The sequence below is a fragment of the Bombus fervidus genome, chromosome 14 (assembly GCF_041682495.2).
Source record: "Bombus fervidus isolate BK054 chromosome 14, iyBomFerv1, whole genome shotgun sequence".
Classification (NCBI taxonomy): Eukaryota; Metazoa; Arthropoda; class Insecta; order Hymenoptera; family Apidae; genus Bombus; species Bombus fervidus.
Genome location: NC_091530.1, coordinates 8,496,715 through 8,514,758, shown reverse-complemented (window position 1 = coordinate 8,514,758; position 18,044 = coordinate 8,496,715). Strand labels below are relative to the sequence as shown.

At 33.4% G+C, this 18,044-nt stretch overlaps 3 protein-coding genes across 11 annotated transcripts in view; 2 read left to right on the top strand and 1 right to left on the bottom strand.

The window, feature by feature from the left end:
- The first annotated feature begins 1,507 nt into the window (after window positions 1-1,507).
- LOC139994262 (transmembrane protein 19) lies at window positions 1,508-3,753 on the top strand. Its single transcript, XM_072016731.1, has 6 exons — window positions 1,508-1,826; window positions 1,917-2,027; window positions 2,312-2,599; window positions 2,706-2,810; window positions 2,985-3,200; window positions 3,282-3,753. The coding sequence occupies exons 1-6, from the start codon at window positions 1,676-1,678 to the stop codon at window positions 3,437-3,439; spliced, it is 1,029 nt and encodes a 342-aa protein (XP_071872832.1). The 5' UTR covers window positions 1,508-1,675; the 3' UTR covers window positions 3,440-3,753.
- Window positions 3,754-4,198: 445 nt separating this feature from the next.
- Window positions 4,199-18,044, bottom strand: part of Dh31-r (Diuretic hormone 31 Receptor) — a 165,914-nt gene continuing 152,068 nt past the window's right edge. For 7 of the 9 annotated variants that reach the window (XM_072016723.1, XM_072016722.1, XM_072016721.1 and 4 more), the window contains 8 exons: window positions 13,212-13,303; window positions 10,547-10,673; window positions 9,485-9,711; window positions 7,801-7,971; window positions 7,387-7,510; window positions 6,872-6,913; window positions 6,694-6,777; window positions 4,199-5,108 (listed from right to left, as the gene is read on the bottom strand). In XM_072016723.1, the coding sequence (XP_071872824.1) occupies window positions 4,911-5,108; window positions 6,694-6,777; window positions 6,872-6,913; window positions 7,387-7,510; window positions 7,801-7,971; window positions 9,485-9,711; window positions 10,547-10,673; window positions 13,212-13,303 (1,065 nt within the window). In that variant the 3' untranslated portion in view covers window positions 4,199-4,910. The other 2 variants (XM_072016727.1, XM_072016726.1) reach the window with 2 other exon arrangements.
- LOC139994256 (juvenile hormone esterase) overlaps window positions 10,580-18,044 on the top strand; it is a 44,990-nt gene continuing 37,525 nt past the window's right edge. Inside the window, exon 1 of the mRNA XM_072016717.1 lies at window positions 10,580-10,720. Within this exon, the coding sequence (XP_071872818.1) occupies window positions 10,643-10,720 (78 nt within the window). The 5' untranslated portion in view covers window positions 10,580-10,642. The remainder of the gene's footprint in view (window positions 10,721-18,044) is intronic.

The following is an 18,044-nucleotide window of genomic DNA, read 5'->3' as shown; positions in this document are numbered from 1 at the left end:
TTTATAATTTATGTTTGAGTCGGCAAGGGTACTGTTAAGATTTCTTTGTTACAAACTCCTGTGTTATTAATTATCAATAGTTGGCCATCGGGTCTCCGAGTACCTACTATTTACGTGCGTTTACAGTACCTCAGACCTCACAGTCAAGGGTTTTTCCCATTGTATACGCATACCTGGCCGTAACAGTCCTCGGTGACCATAAACTAATACAGTCATGAAAATTCCCTAAGGTTGCCAAAACGATGTCCATTAAATACGACATTGTTTGTGCTCGATTTTCACCCATCCTTGAGATTAACTGTGAAAGGGATAAGTCTAAGACAAAAGCCATTTTCGTTAGAACCCATAGAACATTCGAAACAATCAGAACGACTCGAACGGTTGAACTTTGTTAATTTAGAATCATTCATACATCGAATGGTTAGAACACTCGCGCAAGATAACGCGATTATTTACATATATTTACTTATACTTATTCTACATCGAAACTGAAATTTTTGGCTTCTCGGAAAATTTGTCGGCCTATTTTGCAATTTTGTATCAAGAAAACATGGCAACATAAAAGATGGAACAATTTCGATAATTTTTCCAACTTGACGTCATACTTCAGAAATTTTTTTAAGTTGAAACTTTCGGATTTTCAAAGAAATTTTTCGTCAAAATCTTTGATTTTTTACTAGGAGAATATAATCTTGCAGAAGGTAATATTATCTCGATAATTATTGGAATTTGATATTTCTCGAGATTTGCGAATGCTATTTTGTGTTCCTTTATATACGATTCCACTTTAAATTTCACGAATCCTATTTCATTTCCCACTTTCATTTTTTGAATTTTTGTGTGTAATGTACGGTTCTGTTAAATTATTCTGATTTATTGAAACTCTTTTTAAATGCATTTTGTATAATTATTTTACAGTAAATAATTCATTTTTTATTTTATTATATATTCATTTCCAAAAACGTTGTTGGTTACTGCTAGCTGTTTGTGGTATTCTGATTGTTGCTTCTGTCCCCAGAGTAGCTTTTTCGTAATCGATGTAAAAAAGAGCAATTTATTTCTAATGCTTAAATAAACCATTAAGCAATTTTTGTTCTTTCGTTAAGAATATTATCAATAATAATGAGGTTAAAAATTTAAATGAATACGGTAACTAAAAAGTCTTATTTAGAAAAAATTTTCTCATTAATTATTATATTACTTTATATCGTAATATTATTTTGTATTATTTATTATATTTGGTTCTAGCTGAAGAGAATGATTTAAATAACGGGTCATTTATTCCGTTAATTGAATATAAAACGAAAAAATAGCTGATTGAAATATAGAAGAAAATAAAGATACGTAAGAAGCTTTACTCAAGATCAGCGCTGAATTATACTCTTACTTCCCTTCTTATCTTAAGAAGGTATTCTAATACATGAATCTTTTCCAAAAATATACGCAAATGTTTCTCTAACTGTACCGATGGCTAGTGATAGCAGAAAATATGCAGTCTTACAGTTGGTACCAACGTGTTGAAGGAATTGAGAAATTACGATTTTACATATAATACGGTTAAGTTTCAGCTTTTGCATTGATCAGTAATTTGATATATCAACCCTAATTATTAAGTCAGTTGAAGAAAAGCTAGTATTACTTGATATTACGTACTATTTAGGCTGTAATCTCAATTATGGTTTTATTAACAAATGACAAGAATCAACGATCACATGTATTAGTACCGGTACTTCTTAGTGCATGTGTAATTCCAATTTCTATGGTGTTTTGGGTTATAAATGTAGCATATTCGACCTTTTATTCGGATTCTGGAAATCACTTTAAACGTATGTTAAATAATTAGTCGCAGTATGACGACTTTTTCTTTTACACTGTACCGCTCTGATTGTTTTGAGAAATATAACCTTCATTTTTAGAGAATCTAGTCATATCACCATGGAGGTGGCTAATCGTAGTTGTGTTTCCAATTTTTATGGCCTTTTGGGGATTGCGAAGAAAGAGTGTGGATATTAGCGGCGCTATGCTTGGTAATAAACTTCACCTTGAATTTTATAATATGTAAGAAATGTACTTTATAGACAGAATAAGGTATTTTCTATTTAAGTTATTTGATATTGTTACTGTTTATATAATATGATTGATTGAATATATTGTTCATTATTAAAATACATAAAAATATTGAAAATGTGTAATGTAAAATGCAAACAATTCAAATAACTATGAATAAAGTATACGGTGGTTATATTATGTAACTTATATTTAATAAATTTCTACTTGCATTGTAATCTAGCTATGGAATATTGTATTACAGGATTATTTATGGGTTTTATTCTGACACTTACCAGTTTTTGTCATGTGGCTTGTCTCTTTGCATTCCTTGTTTCTTCTACTAAGGCAACTAAGTTTTGTGCCAATGAGAAGAAAAAGTTTGAATTTGAGTTTAAGGAAGGGGGTCAAAGAAATTGGATTCAAGTGCTATGCAATGGCGGTATGGCAATGCAGTTAGGTCTCTTATACTTATTGGATGTAGGAAGTGCAGAGCACCCAATTGATTTTGACAAATATTACAGAAGTTCCTGGTTGTCGGTAGGAATCTTAGGTACATTCATCAATAATGTATGTTATGTCCAAAATAAATAATTTTAGAATTTAGAAACTTAATTTCAAAAATGTATTTATTGCTGTTAATTATTATAATTTATTAGGAGCTTTCGCTTGCTGTAATGGAGATACTTGGGCTTCGGAACTTGGGACAGTTGTTGGTACTAAAGAGCCTTTTCTTATTACCACACTAAAAAGAGTTCCCAGAGGTAAGAAAGTTCTGTATTTATATAAGAAGAAAATATAAAGGACAAGTAGCCAAAGATAAGCAACTAAATATGGAAATACTAGTCTTTATTAATGATATCATTATCTAAAAATGTCTTTAAGCGATTGTTATATCAAGTTTAAGATCTTACATTTCATTGGTAATCCATTTGTAGGGACAAATGGTGGTATTTCCTGGGCAGGTTTGCTCGTTTCTATACTAGGTGGTATAACTGTGGGTTTATCGTATTATTTAACAGTATTGATAACTGTAGACACAGTTGTACTGCAATTAGCAGCGCCACAGTGGCCAATTATTATTATTGGAGGAATCGGAGGTCTCTATGGTAGTATAATAGACTCATTTTTAGGAGCTATGTTGCAATATTCTGGTAAGATATCTATTTTATATTATCATTTAGAATATAAATGTAACTTACAATGAAATTGATAATTTGTATTTTTAACCATAGGAATAAATGATAAAGGAAAAATAGTAGAACGTCCTGGAAAGCGTGTGAAACATATATGTGGTAGACAAATTTTGGATAATCACAGTGTAAATCTTTTATCTAGCGTTATCACTGCACTTACACTACCAGAAATTGCAAAATTAATTTTAAATATTTAAGGAAATATGTGTATAATTATGATGTCATTAGGTGTATATATATTTTTTTGCATGTTCAACTATACATACATGAAAGAAGTATATTTATGGCGAATATTTTCTATATCTCTATTTTGTATAAAAATCGCGTGACGAAATTTGATATGATGACTTATAATTTGTATTTATAAAAAGCAACTATGTAAAAGTTGTATCCTTTGGAAGTAGACGAAATAAAAAATGTATTTAAAAAATATTAAATTATGTTATATAAAGATATATAATCTAGTTTTAATCGCAATTTAAATCTTAATAAAACCTTATTAAGAAAAATAGCACAATTTTTTGTTGATAAAATGATATACGTATACATTTTATACATACATTGTCTAACATTACTTCCTTCGTGATATTTAATGTAAAAATTAAGAACAATTTTGTTCGTTAACATAGAATGAAAACGTTTACCTTTCAAATTTGAAAGTGATAATAGCAATCTAACAGAAAAGAATTTGTGAACTTGAATTATATCAATGTGTTTCAAATTCAATATACATTAATCTTTTACAAACTCATCTATCTCAAAATTTTGAATGTTCAATTAATTACGAAATTTTAATTATTACGATCATCGACTTTTGTACCAGATTATTTTACCAATCTTTTCAAGAAAATAAAAAGCTTCTTCAGTAAATCCTAATTCTATAATAAAATATATGTATATGTGCAAGTACAAGCATAATATCTTTTCCTTCTTTTTCTTTTTAACGCTTTTTCAAAAAGACTTGAATGCGAAAAAATACTCCAAAGAATATCTGCTTGTAAATAAAAGTCACGCTTACAATCCCTATGAATTAATAAAACAAAATATCCAAACAAGCGATCTATTATATTCTCCTATCTTAAATTAATTCGAGATCAAAAAATAATGTATACTCTTTTCAATAATATCACTTATTCATTAGAACTTATACAGAACTGGCCTTCACAACTCTAATTATCAAATTGCAATGGCTACAAAAACTATTTTCATACCGTTGTATTTATTATAACATCTATGTACTAATTAATTAGGTCCAAGTATATTAAATTTCGTACAATTTAATTTTTATACAACTAAAAAATTTGATACTGTGAAAGTGAAACGTCAGAATCTGACAGAAAGTTTCATTGGAAGATAAGGATACATGTCAATACTTTTTGTAGTCATTGTATATATATATATACCTTCTTCACTAATTCTCAACATTCTCATTTCAGAATAAAACGACGTTCATCACTTCCAACAGTCTCCATAAAAAAGAAAAAAAAAGAAAATTTAGTATATCCACTCTTAAAAGGACTCCTTCTTCATGTTCGCTATATTATTGACGCGATCTTAAGCTCCTTAATCTTCTCGCCATAGAATAAAACTCTCTTTGATGTTCGCTCGATGACGTTCTTTCGCCAGCTTCGGTAGTCTCAGTCTATCATTGATCAGCCGTCAAAATTATCAACACTGCGTCTGATCGTAGTCGGACAACTCGTTGGACTTAATGAGCATCCTGGCGTGATTGTTGTGACTATTGGGGACGGGAGTAGCGGCGACCAGTTGAATGATCTGCTGACGGTCGTCCACAGCTCGTTTTTCGTCCGGAACTTCCAGCACGGACGACCGATAGTCACACCTTCTCCTCTCCCGGCATCGGACCTGCGGTCGAGCGGATAAACTGAAACAGTCAATGTCCCACAATGGTCTTGACACGGGCACGTCGTCACTGGCACGACACGGACAACTCTCTCCCTCGCTCTCCCTTTCGTTCACGCCACTCTCTGTTTGTTAGTTAGCTGTTGCTCGTGCCATTCTAGGGCCTATGTACAGCGGCAGGCTGGACGATGTTAGTTTTAGGATTTTCACCGTTTATTGCGGACTTGATCGCGGTCCGCATCGCACCATTGACTAGTCGTGCAATCCAATATTTTTCTGCTTTTTACTTTTGAGATTCTTTTTGGTTTTTGACTTTCTTTACTTTGGCTATCGTGCTCGTTGAAGCGTGACCGTGACTCTTGGTGGGACAGCGGGGCGTATTTTAATAGACTGACAACGATTGTTCTATTTCGTACGTGCTGAGAAAATGATAAGTGCAGAGCGGTGAAGTTTAGATTTGAGATGATATTAGAGCATCTACTGGTTTGTTAGGTGGTACATGTTGTTTGATTTTGACGTTGACGAGGAATTGCGAGTTGGTTCTCGGTATGAAGGGGATGGAAGGTGAAGCGTGAGTCCGACTTTATTAAATTATATGATCACAGTGAATTTCGGTTATTGCATTGTTGCAGAGATCAATATTTTCCTGCAGAGTCATGCGATCATTCTTAATAAATATCTTGCTCGCATCTCGACCTCCATTTCTCTCGAGCAAGGATGAATCTCAAAAATTTATGAAGGACATCCGCAACCTTATGACATTAGGAAGAACGTAGTTCACACGATTGGCTATGTACAAAGCGGTTCTTACGATTTATTAAGCGATCAATTGTGGTTTCTTCATAGACTGTAATAGTTTCAGCAATATGGAAGATTCCCTAGAGATTCTTTCGGAAGGCTTTCGTAGGTACTGTAAGCTTTTGAAGGTCCAGGGAAACTTCTAAAGTTTTAAACAATTTTTACTGTCTTTCGTTAAAAAGTAAGCTTTCCGTTTTCTCTAGAAAGATTACTTCTTTCTTTCTATATGCTACAGAATTTTCATGAATGCTGTACGTAAGTACTATTTGGTTCTTCAAAGAATTTTTAAAAACCTTCGAAGAACTTTTCCAAATCTTTACAAGTGTTAGAAAACTTAATAATTTTAACAAGATTCTAATAAAGTCTGAAGACATTTCAACGGCTCTTCAACTTTTAATAAACATTGTAGATATAATTATTTATAATACCTCTAAGGATAAGAAGGAACAATTACAAAATTACACATACTTTCCTCTAGAACTAGGCATTATTTTCTTAACAAATATTACACAATCAGGATCAAGTCGAAACCTTAAATGATTTCTCAGTGATTAAGGAAAATCAATCAATAATTCGATTAAGAAAAAGAAAAAAGAACAGAGGAGAAAATGAATAATCTTAGCAGGTTACATAGCGTGAACAATTGTGAATGAAAAGTATGATATAAAGAAGAAACGAATAGAGACGTAAAATACAAGAGATGTGGAAATACGAATGATGGTGTTCCATTTAAGGCGCTTTCATTTCTATGGCTGTTATGATTGTTCTATGTCTTGTGAATTTGCCGTACCGAGACGGTGGTAGCTGTGCAAGAATTGGCCCGATTCCGCAGAAGAGCCGTGCCCTCCCATCTTCTCTTAAATTGCGCTATTACCTGCGCAAGAGCAACATTTATTAGCGAACAGGTTCTCTCCTTTCTTTGCATACTAGCTAACTAGAAGCGATGTAGGTGGAATTCTTTTACTTACCTCACCGTTGCAGAAACAGAATAAAACGGCCACGCAGAGACCCTGCGAAAAAATTGTCGGTAATTGAACAAATTTGATATTTATATTTAATATACATTTATTTAAATTTAATATTCATAATATTTTCCTGTATAAGAAGTTTTATATTCTACATTTTTGAACTCGGTGACTTGATAATTTTTATTTGTTCAATTTCTTTAATTAATTTGAAGATATTGAAAGTATAATGAAAGTTGGAGATTAAATGTATTTAATACTTTTACCTATACGTATAAGAAATATCATACTATGTATCATTGAATTTGTTGACGTGGTAGGTTTTATTCACTCAGTTCCTTTGATGAATTTAAAGTTATTGAAAATGTAAGAAGTTGAGGAATATACCAGTGTTCAGTGTCTCGAGAAAATTAAATAATTATATTATGAACTGTGATGAAGTTTGAGTGTAAAGTAAAAGAAAATAGTATTGGTCGAATTTGATTTGTGTTGAAAAAGAAATATGAAGTCGTCCGTACCTGAAAAGAGGCCGTTATGGCGGAGAGAACTTCGTAAAATTGCTCCCAAGGGTGATTTTTCGGCGGTCTAAAGGGGATGACAAGATAATGTAGGCCCAAAAGAGGTACGAGGAGTAGCGTCGCTCTGACAAGAAGAAAAATATTAAATTTTAATATTAGTATTTGTATTAATTTATAATTTAATTATATAAATATTAAATATTATTTTCTCCGATTTTTATTATTTCACTTGTGTAATAATTTGTCGATTAAAAAGAACGAAGAAAGAGAGTATCGTCGACTGTCAGTAATATTTTGAAAACATTCCAGAATTGATGAACAAGAAGTTGAATAAATTTCTTTAGTTCTAATTATAAATAAAAGAATAATTCTCTTAACTAAACTAATACACGGAAAGGAATTATAATTAATTACCGAAATGCTTGACGCATAGACCTGGAAGGTTGCGTGCCAATCGTAGGACCAGCTCTTAGTTTCATCAAGAGAACTCGGACGATGTTGAAGAGGAAAAGCACGTTCAACAGGGTGGAAACGCAGACTGGGTAGACCAGCACGTTCATATAGTTACCCTCGTTGATCCAACATCTAACATATCAAAGCAGTCTAATATAATCTATTTATAACGTTGTAAAGAAATTTTCGTTCGAACTACCCCTCACAAGATTAAACGCATCGATCAAGAAGAAATATTCATGTAATAAGCAGTCTGAAGCTTACAACCGAATTTTCGATCAAAAGAAAGCTTATGAAATCCTAATTGCTTCTTGAAAGCTACCTTACAAAAGATTTTCAAATTTTCTGAAATTCAGCTAATTTCAAGCCCCCGTTCCCAATTTATTTCTCAAAAAATCTCACTCTATTGAGTTTCTTGGTTCTATTTACTTCGACCCTTTCATTGTTGATTTTATAGTCCAGTGACAAGACTAGCTCGGTGCTGAAGACGTTTTGCGATCGATTGATTTTACGCTATGCGGAATCCGCGGAATTTATGACCTCAGCGTGGCGAACACGAATTTCATAGAACGTACTATTACCGTTTCATCGGTCAAAGGGTTAAAAGTTTGTCGTTGACAAGGATCGCGAAATGAGAAATTTGTCTTACACTTTCCTGACGATTAATAAATATTCTTCCACGCGGTGAAGCAATGTGAATATTATTCAACATAAATATCGTACTGATCATTAACTCCTATAACAGAATCCCTTTGTTCATTACGGAGTTCGTGGTCCCTGGTAAACGACGCTAATTCAATTGCCATGGTTTTGATCCTTCGATATGCGTCTTTCATGGTGTGTCACGATGCCGCAGGTACATTCCTACTTGCAGCTATCGTATATGTAGCCTATTTGAAATCAGATGGAAGCTCGTTTCTTCCTTTACAAACACAGTTGTTACGAGCCAGACGTTTCTATTAAATGTTAGCATATTTACATAGTTTGATAAATTTGATAAATTTAAATCCCATTGACAGCGTCTTTAATTAGACCAAGACTTATTTCTTTTTAACGATAATATGTTTTGCAGATTTTGCTATTGGAAATTACTAAAGCAAAACACATGTGTATATCGAAATAACAAAATTTGAAGTTTTCGTAATAGGATTCATGTGATAAACCAACCGTCGTTTGTATTTTTCAATATCTCTCTTATAAAATTTTCCACAAAATGTTCACGAAAAATTCTGTTGGCAATTCACTCTGTAACTTTTCTGTTTATATTTCTTATTTTCCTTTTTATACCTTCTACCGTTTAACGTGTATTACAGTTTACAAAAAATTTACTGTTTCTTTTATATATATATATTTTTTGATATTTCTTTCGTTGTATTTTAGAAAAAGATATCCCGAAAAAATTCTAATTTATCTAACCTAACCTAACCCCAATAATTCGCTGTACTTTTTACTCTATAACTTGTATTTTTCTTGTATTATTATCCCATCTCACACTCTTTTTATCAATATCCATTTCCAAGAAATAGAAAACACCATTATCCGATAGTAAAAATTTATGTGCCAAAACGTTAATACGACTATAAGTAAGATATTTGCGAGGTGTATATCAAATAGTCATTGATTTGATAATTACTGTCGCACTTACTGTCCGGTGTCCGCAGGGTCATCACTGGTCGCCCTCAAAGAGGCATAAATTGTGACGATGACCGCAGGTACAGGCCAACCGAGACCCATCAGCCACTTTACTAATTTATGCTCGCTGGTGAAAGCGCTAACGAGCAGGGTGTGCAGATAAAAACCCTCGCATAACATCCAGGCGTAATTAGTAAGTAGAAAGTAATGCAGGATAATGTGTAGCAGCCGACACGTTATCTGAAAATTGTACAATCTATTCATTTCTATATGTATATATATATATCTCTATATATATGTATTGTACAATCGATTCATTTCTTTATTTCACTTTTTTAATTTTTAATTCGAAATTATTTTGTATCCAAATACTTTATACGCTTCCAAGTATTACCTAATTATAGATAATAATAATACTGTACGAATGTAATAGATTAACGCAGATGTGCAAGAATTTCTTTTTCTCTTGTCGTTCTCGGAAATAATCTCATTTCCATTCTATTTGAAATTTAAATTAAACGTATTGTTTAAATCTGTGTATCGTTTTTATTTTTATTATTATTTTATTATTGCTGTCCAACGTTAATTTAATATTCCAATTGCGCAAGGAAGAGAATAACACGAAGAATGAGTAACGCAGTAAAAAATTGTCAAAATATGTGTGAGAATCGTTTCGCAATTATCATATCTTCTTTATAAATTCAATTTATAAATTCATCTTATGTAACACTGTTCCAATTGTTACCGATAGTCGGTACATCAGTTTGACGGTCGTACATCGGCGTTTTGTCTTATTCTTCGCCTTACTTTTCCACGTTCGTCGTTCTGAAAGAGTAATTGGCACATCTAGGTTAGATAATATCCTATCTGAAATAGCTGACAGTTCAAGAAAAAATAAAAACCGAGGCGTTAATATCCATTTTCATGGCCGATTAGCAAATTCAGATCTTACCGAAACGATAATTACGCTAATTACTGAAACGATACGCCGTGAGATGAAATTCTCGCGTGAGTTACTGGGTCGAGTGCTAAGCAAAGAAAGAACCAAAAGAGAACGAGGGCGCCTCATACGTACCTCATTGTTCAATAGTAAATCCGTGTTCGCGACGATGCATCTATACCACACCAGCCATAGTGCGTTATTTACAGCAAACGAGGCGAACAAGTTCATATGAAGGGTGGTCCTTGCACACCTCAGGGACCTGTATTCAAAAGAAGGATAATAAAGAAGAAGAAACTTTGTCCCTTTGTAAGAAACATTTCTTTTCATTCTTCACTTTAGTTTCTTTGTTTTCTTTTTCGTTCTCTTTATAGTTGGAAATTGCTTTCACGTAAAGTGCTTTGGAAATAAAGAAACGAGTTCACATTCGTACAAGAATTTTCCAATACATTTTTGTACCGCGAGCATAAATAGGGAATAATTAAAAGGAAAAAGATCAGACTACTGACAAGCACATCTACTAATATTTCTATAAAATTATTAAGCATTCTGTATGCGAAGCAGCGATGTTGGTTAGAAGAGGAAGACAGAAAATGTGTTTTATATAGTTTAAGGTTAGGCGTTTTAAAACACTTGTTACAAGACTGCTGTACCTGTGAAATTATCTATTGATTTTGTTAAAAAACGCTTGAAATAAATTATATTGCGTTTCAAAGGATTCGTTTGATGGATGCAATTTTACTTTCTAATATATATGTATCTTTTATATTTTTTTTTCTATGTTTTTTTTAAATGCCACCGTATATTTTTTTTAACATTAGTCGACCTAGCTGGACATTCTATACAAAAAATTGCATTGCGTTCGTAGACTTTGTCAAAGTTAACGTACAAAAGACAAAGAGACAACGTAGATAGAAAAATAACGTTTCGTGTCTCTTTTCTTCCTCGTTTTTCATATATTGCATTTGACACAGATTAGAATTAAAATATCTTCGAAACTAATAGTTTTTCGATATAAATAGGTTAATACCTTTTCGTAGAGAATGTCCAGGTGGATCAGCTAACGGTATAAAAAATATGAGGCGCCATTAAAAAGATTCAAATTTACCTTCGTACACCACAGAGAATATAAGATGTTTGAGAATAAAATTGTATCCATACGACATAATTGGTTTAAAACGTTCCTCGATAAAATCTATAGATAACGAGTTACTTTAGATAACATTTCTTGTTGACTCTGTACGCAGGATGTTTAATTTGCAATATTTGATATAAGAGGCAATATACAGTAGCGGACAAAAGTTTAAGACGAAATGGAAGAAATAAATAATTGATTTACTTTCCATAAAAAATATAAATACGGTGTTCTACTTTTGGTATTAACTAATTAGACATTTGTTTATACACTTAGAAAAAAATTTTCATTTTGATATTTTGCTCAATAGCTAAGTTATAAAAAAGGAACGAAATTTGTATAATATTTCTAACATGCCGTATCCCGTCAGAAGAGACGCGATTGAATTTCGATTCCTCTGAAAATAATATCTTTTGCCAATCTTCACTCGTCCAATGGTTATGTGCTTTAGCAAATGCAAGTCGTCTTTTTCGATTCCTAGAACTCAGCAGTGGTTTCTTTTGGGGTTTTCGTCCTCTTAAGTTAAAGTCTTTTAATCTTCTCCTAACAATTCTAGCATTAATTTGTGTATCGTTTTTATAGTTTATCTCCGTAGCAATATTATTTGCACTACGGAAACGATCCTTTTCGCTCGATCGATGAATCCGGCGATCCATTTTCGGCATTGTTTTCCGCGGTCCTCCGTTTTTCGGTTGATCGCAATACATGTCTGCCTTTAAAAATTCATACCAAGCTTGCTTACAAACTGTTTCTGATCTGTTCACTATATTTGCTATTTCGGCGAAGGTTTTGCTTTACTTTCGCGGCCTTGCGATTTGTTCCCTTTAGTTTTCAAGTAAATTCTTTGATTTACCCATAGCCTGTTCCTACCTAAATGAATTTTAAGCAATAAAAGGTACACTAAACAATAATATCGCTAAGCGGTAAATAACTGTTGTACATTGTTTGTATTTAACAACTGACGGTCTGAGGTTACGAAGGTCAAACATACAGTTATGTTATTCCAAAGAAACAAACCGAATAGAAGAACAATATGCGTATAAGATGTTTGTAATCCGGTTTACAAATCATCGTCTTAAGCTTTTGTCCGCTACTGTATGTGTTTGCAATGGGATGGATGTGTGTTGCGTTAGATGCTTGAAGAGTTGTATGGGAATGAATGGCAGTTAAAAATACATATGTAAGCTAGGTGTTCTTCCGGGCCGTGAAGCCGAAAGATAAATAGATATATTTTAAAAATTCTGTGAACTGGATCGTTGTATATCGTCATAATAAAATATGTTTAACTGAGTAATTAAATTTCATTAAGAAATAACGCAAATATTAATGTTTAATGTTTCCATCATAGCAATCTGAAGCATTTTCGTTTATATTTTACATGCAAACAAGTTGACGTATAAATTCCAGAAAACAGAATTCCCCGTGTTTGTTTTACGTGCAAACAGCCATGGGTGTAAAGCGTGTCACTTTTGCAAAATATCTCTCGAAACAGACGGACCATCGATTTCCATAATTTCCGCTCAAACACGTTTATTTTAATGTTTATTTTACTAAAAAGAAAAAAGAAAATATAATAGAGGAGAATAAGAGATGGGAAGTAATAGGCGTATAATAATAATAGGAAGAGGAAAAGTAAAAAAAGAAGCAGGACTTTCGTCGACTCACCGGAAGTATGTGAGAATACCTAACGACAGTAGCAATGCCACCAACGATATTGCGTATCCAGCTTCGTAAAGTCCACTGATTCCTTGCTGCCACTGAAATTGAAAGTTATATAGTTATTAGCGAAATCATTCTCGATAAATTGACTAATAAAATGGGGAAAAATATACAGATTGATACGAGAAGACTGATTTCACTTTTTGTAGACCTTTCAATTTTCCACAGACTCGTAATAAAAAATTGTTCGAATTGCTCGAAAAATAAATGAACTACTTTTAAGGATTTTATGTACTGTAAGGAGAGAGCATAAATAATGAAAATAATAAAATCTCCAAGGTGAATTTTAATTTACGGAATTGATGAATGCGTGGCTTCTGAGTAATTCCTATCTCGTTTGTATCAAAAAAATGGTACGATTTAGAAAATTCATATTCCTAGTTTCCCATTAAGATTTTCAGAATCTTTCGAGATGACGTATGAAAATAGAAAAAATTATGGGTACAGGTTTTGTTAACGTTCTTATTCGTAAACGTTACGGATACAAACGAGAACAAGTTTCAAATGTTTGTTTTTCGTATGGAAGATTTATGATCAAGAGTTGAATCTCATAAACGAGAATTGCAACGAGAGCGTGGAATAAATATGAACTATAGCAGCAGAAACGCATGAAGTTGAAGAACAGTCGATGCTTGGTTGCAGAAATGTAAATAATGATAAGTTTTCTACGAGAACGTTAACAAGATATGGATGTAATATCTCGAAGAAAATTTCAAGATACCTACACATTCTGACATAAGGAAACCTTCTACAAAATCTAGTATCGCGAAGTTTTATATTCAGTAGGTGAAATGCAATTTTTTTTCTTCATTGAATTTCTCTCATTATTTCACACCAATAATTTTTCTACACCATCTACTTTCTTTTTGGGACAAAGAAATGATCAATTTTTAAGAACCAGAGAATAGGAATATCATTCATATTCTATACAGTGATACTATAATAACGAGCAATTTACTTCGTTATATCTAAAAATATTTATAATACATATTAAAAACCTAACGTTGTCATAGAACGTTCAGTTAGAAAGAGAAATCGTGCCTTGGCTCATAATAGGATTAACATCGGTTGTGTAAGCGTATTTAGATATAATCGTCTGATTATTTTCACGTACACGTTTCTCTACTTAGAGATTGTGTATGTCTTAATACGAATAGTGACATAAAATCCAAAAATCCAACAAATATTTTATCCTCCACTTCATCAAATGCAAACCATAGAAATTACCGAGTCATTTTTTTTTTTTAAATTCTCGAAATATTTTCAATAAAGGATTAAAATAGAAAGATCGACAATTGTAGACGCATACTCTTCATCCGAAATACGTTGAACGTGATGCAACGTATCGCGTAATTTGCGGCAAGGAATGTTGTTTACGATTCAATGAACGCTATACGTATAGTATAAACCAGAGAATGATCCGATTGCGCGATCAATTACTTTTGAATACGACATGTTCACTCTCTTTTTCTCTCTCTATTTCCTATGTAGACAACATGATCAATGTCGACCATAAGTTACATCGCAGTTGAACAGTTGGTTGTGCGTTGAAGGACAACTTTCGTGTCGTCTAATTACATTTATTGGCCTTTAGTCCCGCTGAAATTGAATTGATCTTGCTATTAAGTACGACCGGTCATATTACTCTTCGTTCGGGCAGTTTGTCGCAGGTTTCGAAATTTCCCCTTCTCTGCCTACCGTTTCCGTTAACTTTCTAATTTGCTTGTGACATTTTTCAAACTTACAGTGAAAGGAACACCCCCGAAGATCGTTTCGATAGGAATCGTTTAAGGAAACAAAATCAATAAAATAATTCTCAACTTTCGTCTATTTAGTCACCCCGAAAAAATCCTCAGCTACGTTCCGCTATTTCATTATAATTCATTCCAAAATATAATAGAATATTCTTACGTACATTTTCCAAAGTTGAAATGTGCGTCTACGTATTGTAAATTAACTGTGTAACAACAATCTTTCAAGATGTAGAATATTCTGATCTAACGAGAAAAATTTCATGTTAAGATGCATCGAGCGACATCGAAGTTGAAAGTTTAACAAAAATGTTACATGTTCGTCACACCTTCTAGTCTGGTCTTTCCATATTCATTCATCCGATAAATCGTAAATAGCGAATTTTCGAAAGCTTCAAAAGCCTCTCTAAAAGCATCGTCTCCTCGCATATTTCGCGACAATAAAAATTAACGACAATATCCACGAGCGGAAGACTCGATGTTTCCACGAATCTCACGAGAATCCCCGGATCGAATGAAAACCATTGAAACTGGATGAAACAGAATAACTGGTTAAAATGTCAACTCGATCCTCATGGACATTCGTTTATAAGGACGTCTCGTTTTATTGCTTCGGTACATGTTTCATTCGTCGTCGAGGTAACCACGAGACTCGTCCTTCGTGTTTCTCACATAAAACGAAGATCATATCGTTGCTCTAACCAAGAAGCAGAAGAAGATTCTCAAGTTATCCATATCTTAATTCGTCTTATCCATTTCTTGGGCAGTTTCGTGCACGTAGAAACGAGATCTTCCTCGTTATATCGCGTTTCTCTTCGCTTTCTCTGGTATCGAAGTTCCTGTCTCTGGCAACAACGATAATCTTTATAAAGACACTTCACCTTGATCGTTTCATGCGAGTGTACTTGGCGGTATTACAGATTCCTGAGATATTTTGCTATTAAAATTGTGATTTTCAAAGGAATACTTTCTTCTTCTTCCTTTTTTTTTCTTTTTCTTTCTGTTCATCCAGTTACCGACTGTTTTATACATTGTGTTTCTCCGCTTTGAAGGTTTTAAAGTAGCCTTTGATGTTACTTAAGTTGTTTCAAAGACTATTAGGTAGTACTTCGTCTTGAAATTTGAAGATTTGAAAATTTATTTCGATCAAATTCCTTGTTGAATTATCTTATCATTTAGTTATTAAAGAACCTTTTATTTTGTTTGGCATTTTGTATTTGAATAAATGCTTCCTGAAAAGATTTCTCAAGCAGTTCCTCATTCTATTGTTTCAGCACTGTCAATTGCGCCTATTTTCGAAATAAAATACGAAGATAATTTATTATCTCGAATTGTTATCTCCCATCTTCTTTTTTTTTTCTAAATAAAAGTTAGCCTAATCTGTCTCAAGGGAGTTCTCGGAATGGTTTTAGTTTCTTTCTAATTCGTTCCTTTTAATATTGTAGACGAAGGTTTCTTTGCAAAGCGCGTATTACGAACTATGTACTCGGGATTTTCGAGCTTTATCGGTCGACGAATACAATGCTATAAGACCGAGATCAGTATCGTTTTTATCTTCCGTAAAGAAGAGAATATCGTCTGTCAACGATAAAATCTATTGGTCTACGATATACGTGCATGCTTTCTTGGAAATTTTACAAATCTTATGAACTAAACAAACAAACGTACTATATATATGTCGGAGAGTCATTGTAGTTAGGATTAGGACCAGGGGCGTATAATGAATCTTCACTGGAATTTTTTCAATCGAGATAATATTGATTAGCACAAGTGTGAGTATTACAGAATCGACAAGTAACTGCGGTGATTAAACGCTAATGACAATGGTCTTAGGTTCGATAACGAATCCGCGGTCAACGGGATAACGAATATACTTTCTTTCAAAGTCTAAATCGGACTCGTGGTTAAAAACGTGAAGTATCCGCTGGCGAGATCGCATGAGAACGTGTTTCTCCGTCGCGCTGATGATGCAGAGGAAATCTATGACGGGATGTGTCTCAGAGCACGAGATCATCGGATTCGTCTAGGACAACCCTTGTTCAAAAAGTGAGGAAAATGGACGTTGCTGTTAATTTGTTAATTTCTATGTTGGTGGTTAGAAAAGGACGCTAGCCGCCCTTGAGAGAAAGTTGCTAGCGGGAAGCGTCGTACGTGAGGAGAGCAGGTCTCCCGTATTTTCCCGTAGTAGGTGAGAGATTTACGGACTGTTAGGATAAAGACCGTTCGTCAGTTTGAAGAACCTTAGTTAATTAAATCCTAAGATGTATAGCTGGTCTTCAGGCTAGCTGAACATAATTGTGAATAATGCATCGACATCTGGCAATCATCTTGCCCGAAGAATAGGGTCTGTGTGTAGCGAGCCACTGGGCAGAGACCGTTGGAATGTTTGTTTAGGTTAGGTCTTTTCCTTTTTTTTTTTTTGCGTTTATTTTACGATCAATTCTCGTTAGAGAATTTTAAGTAAATTTATCTGGCGTGGTACTATGACAAGGTTAGTAAGTCTTTCTAGTATATTTGATTCTATTTGAATCTAGTGCTTAGGTCTAAGTTGTAATGTCTTTTACTGTTAGATGTCCGTACAACTATTTATTTTTAGAGAAAGGTATGCAATTCTATACCTCTGTTAGGTCAAACGTTCCTTCCGTGACCGCGGCTACCTTCGGCGACTATTTGTCGAACCTAAGTTCATTATCTCAAGTCTCGAACAATTATGTTCGGGTAATTTGTTACAGTATTGGGAATTTCCCAAAGAATGTCTTTTATCTCCGATATATATAACAAAGCTTATCGTTGTAAAATGATGTCGTTAACATTTAATGCCCTATGGTACTGGATTGTTAGCAAGGATTATTTATCGTGTAGTTTGTAGAGAGAGGATTACGTAGTATTCGTAGTAATTGTCGAGAAGAAAACAAGTAACAGTAAGCAGATTTCAAGCCATAAAACAGATTGCCTATTCAGATTAAAGTATTTAAAGATCCAACATTTCTTCCCATCGAATACCCGTCCATAGTCACAGTGGATTACT

Excerpts from the sequence above, each read along its gene's own strand:
- LOC139994262 (XM_072016731.1), top strand. The coding sequence starts at position 1,676 with ATGGTTTTATTAACAAATGACAAGAATCAACGATCACATGTATTAGTA. Across the intron at positions 2,028-2,311 it reads TATTAGCGGCGCTATGCTTG|GATTATTTATGGGTTTTATT; the intron begins GTAATAAACTTC and ends ATTGTATTACAG. Across the intron at positions 2,600-2,705 it reads GTTGTCGGTAGGAATCTTAG|GAGCTTTCGCTTGCTGTAAT; the intron begins GTACATTCATCA and ends ATAATTTATTAG.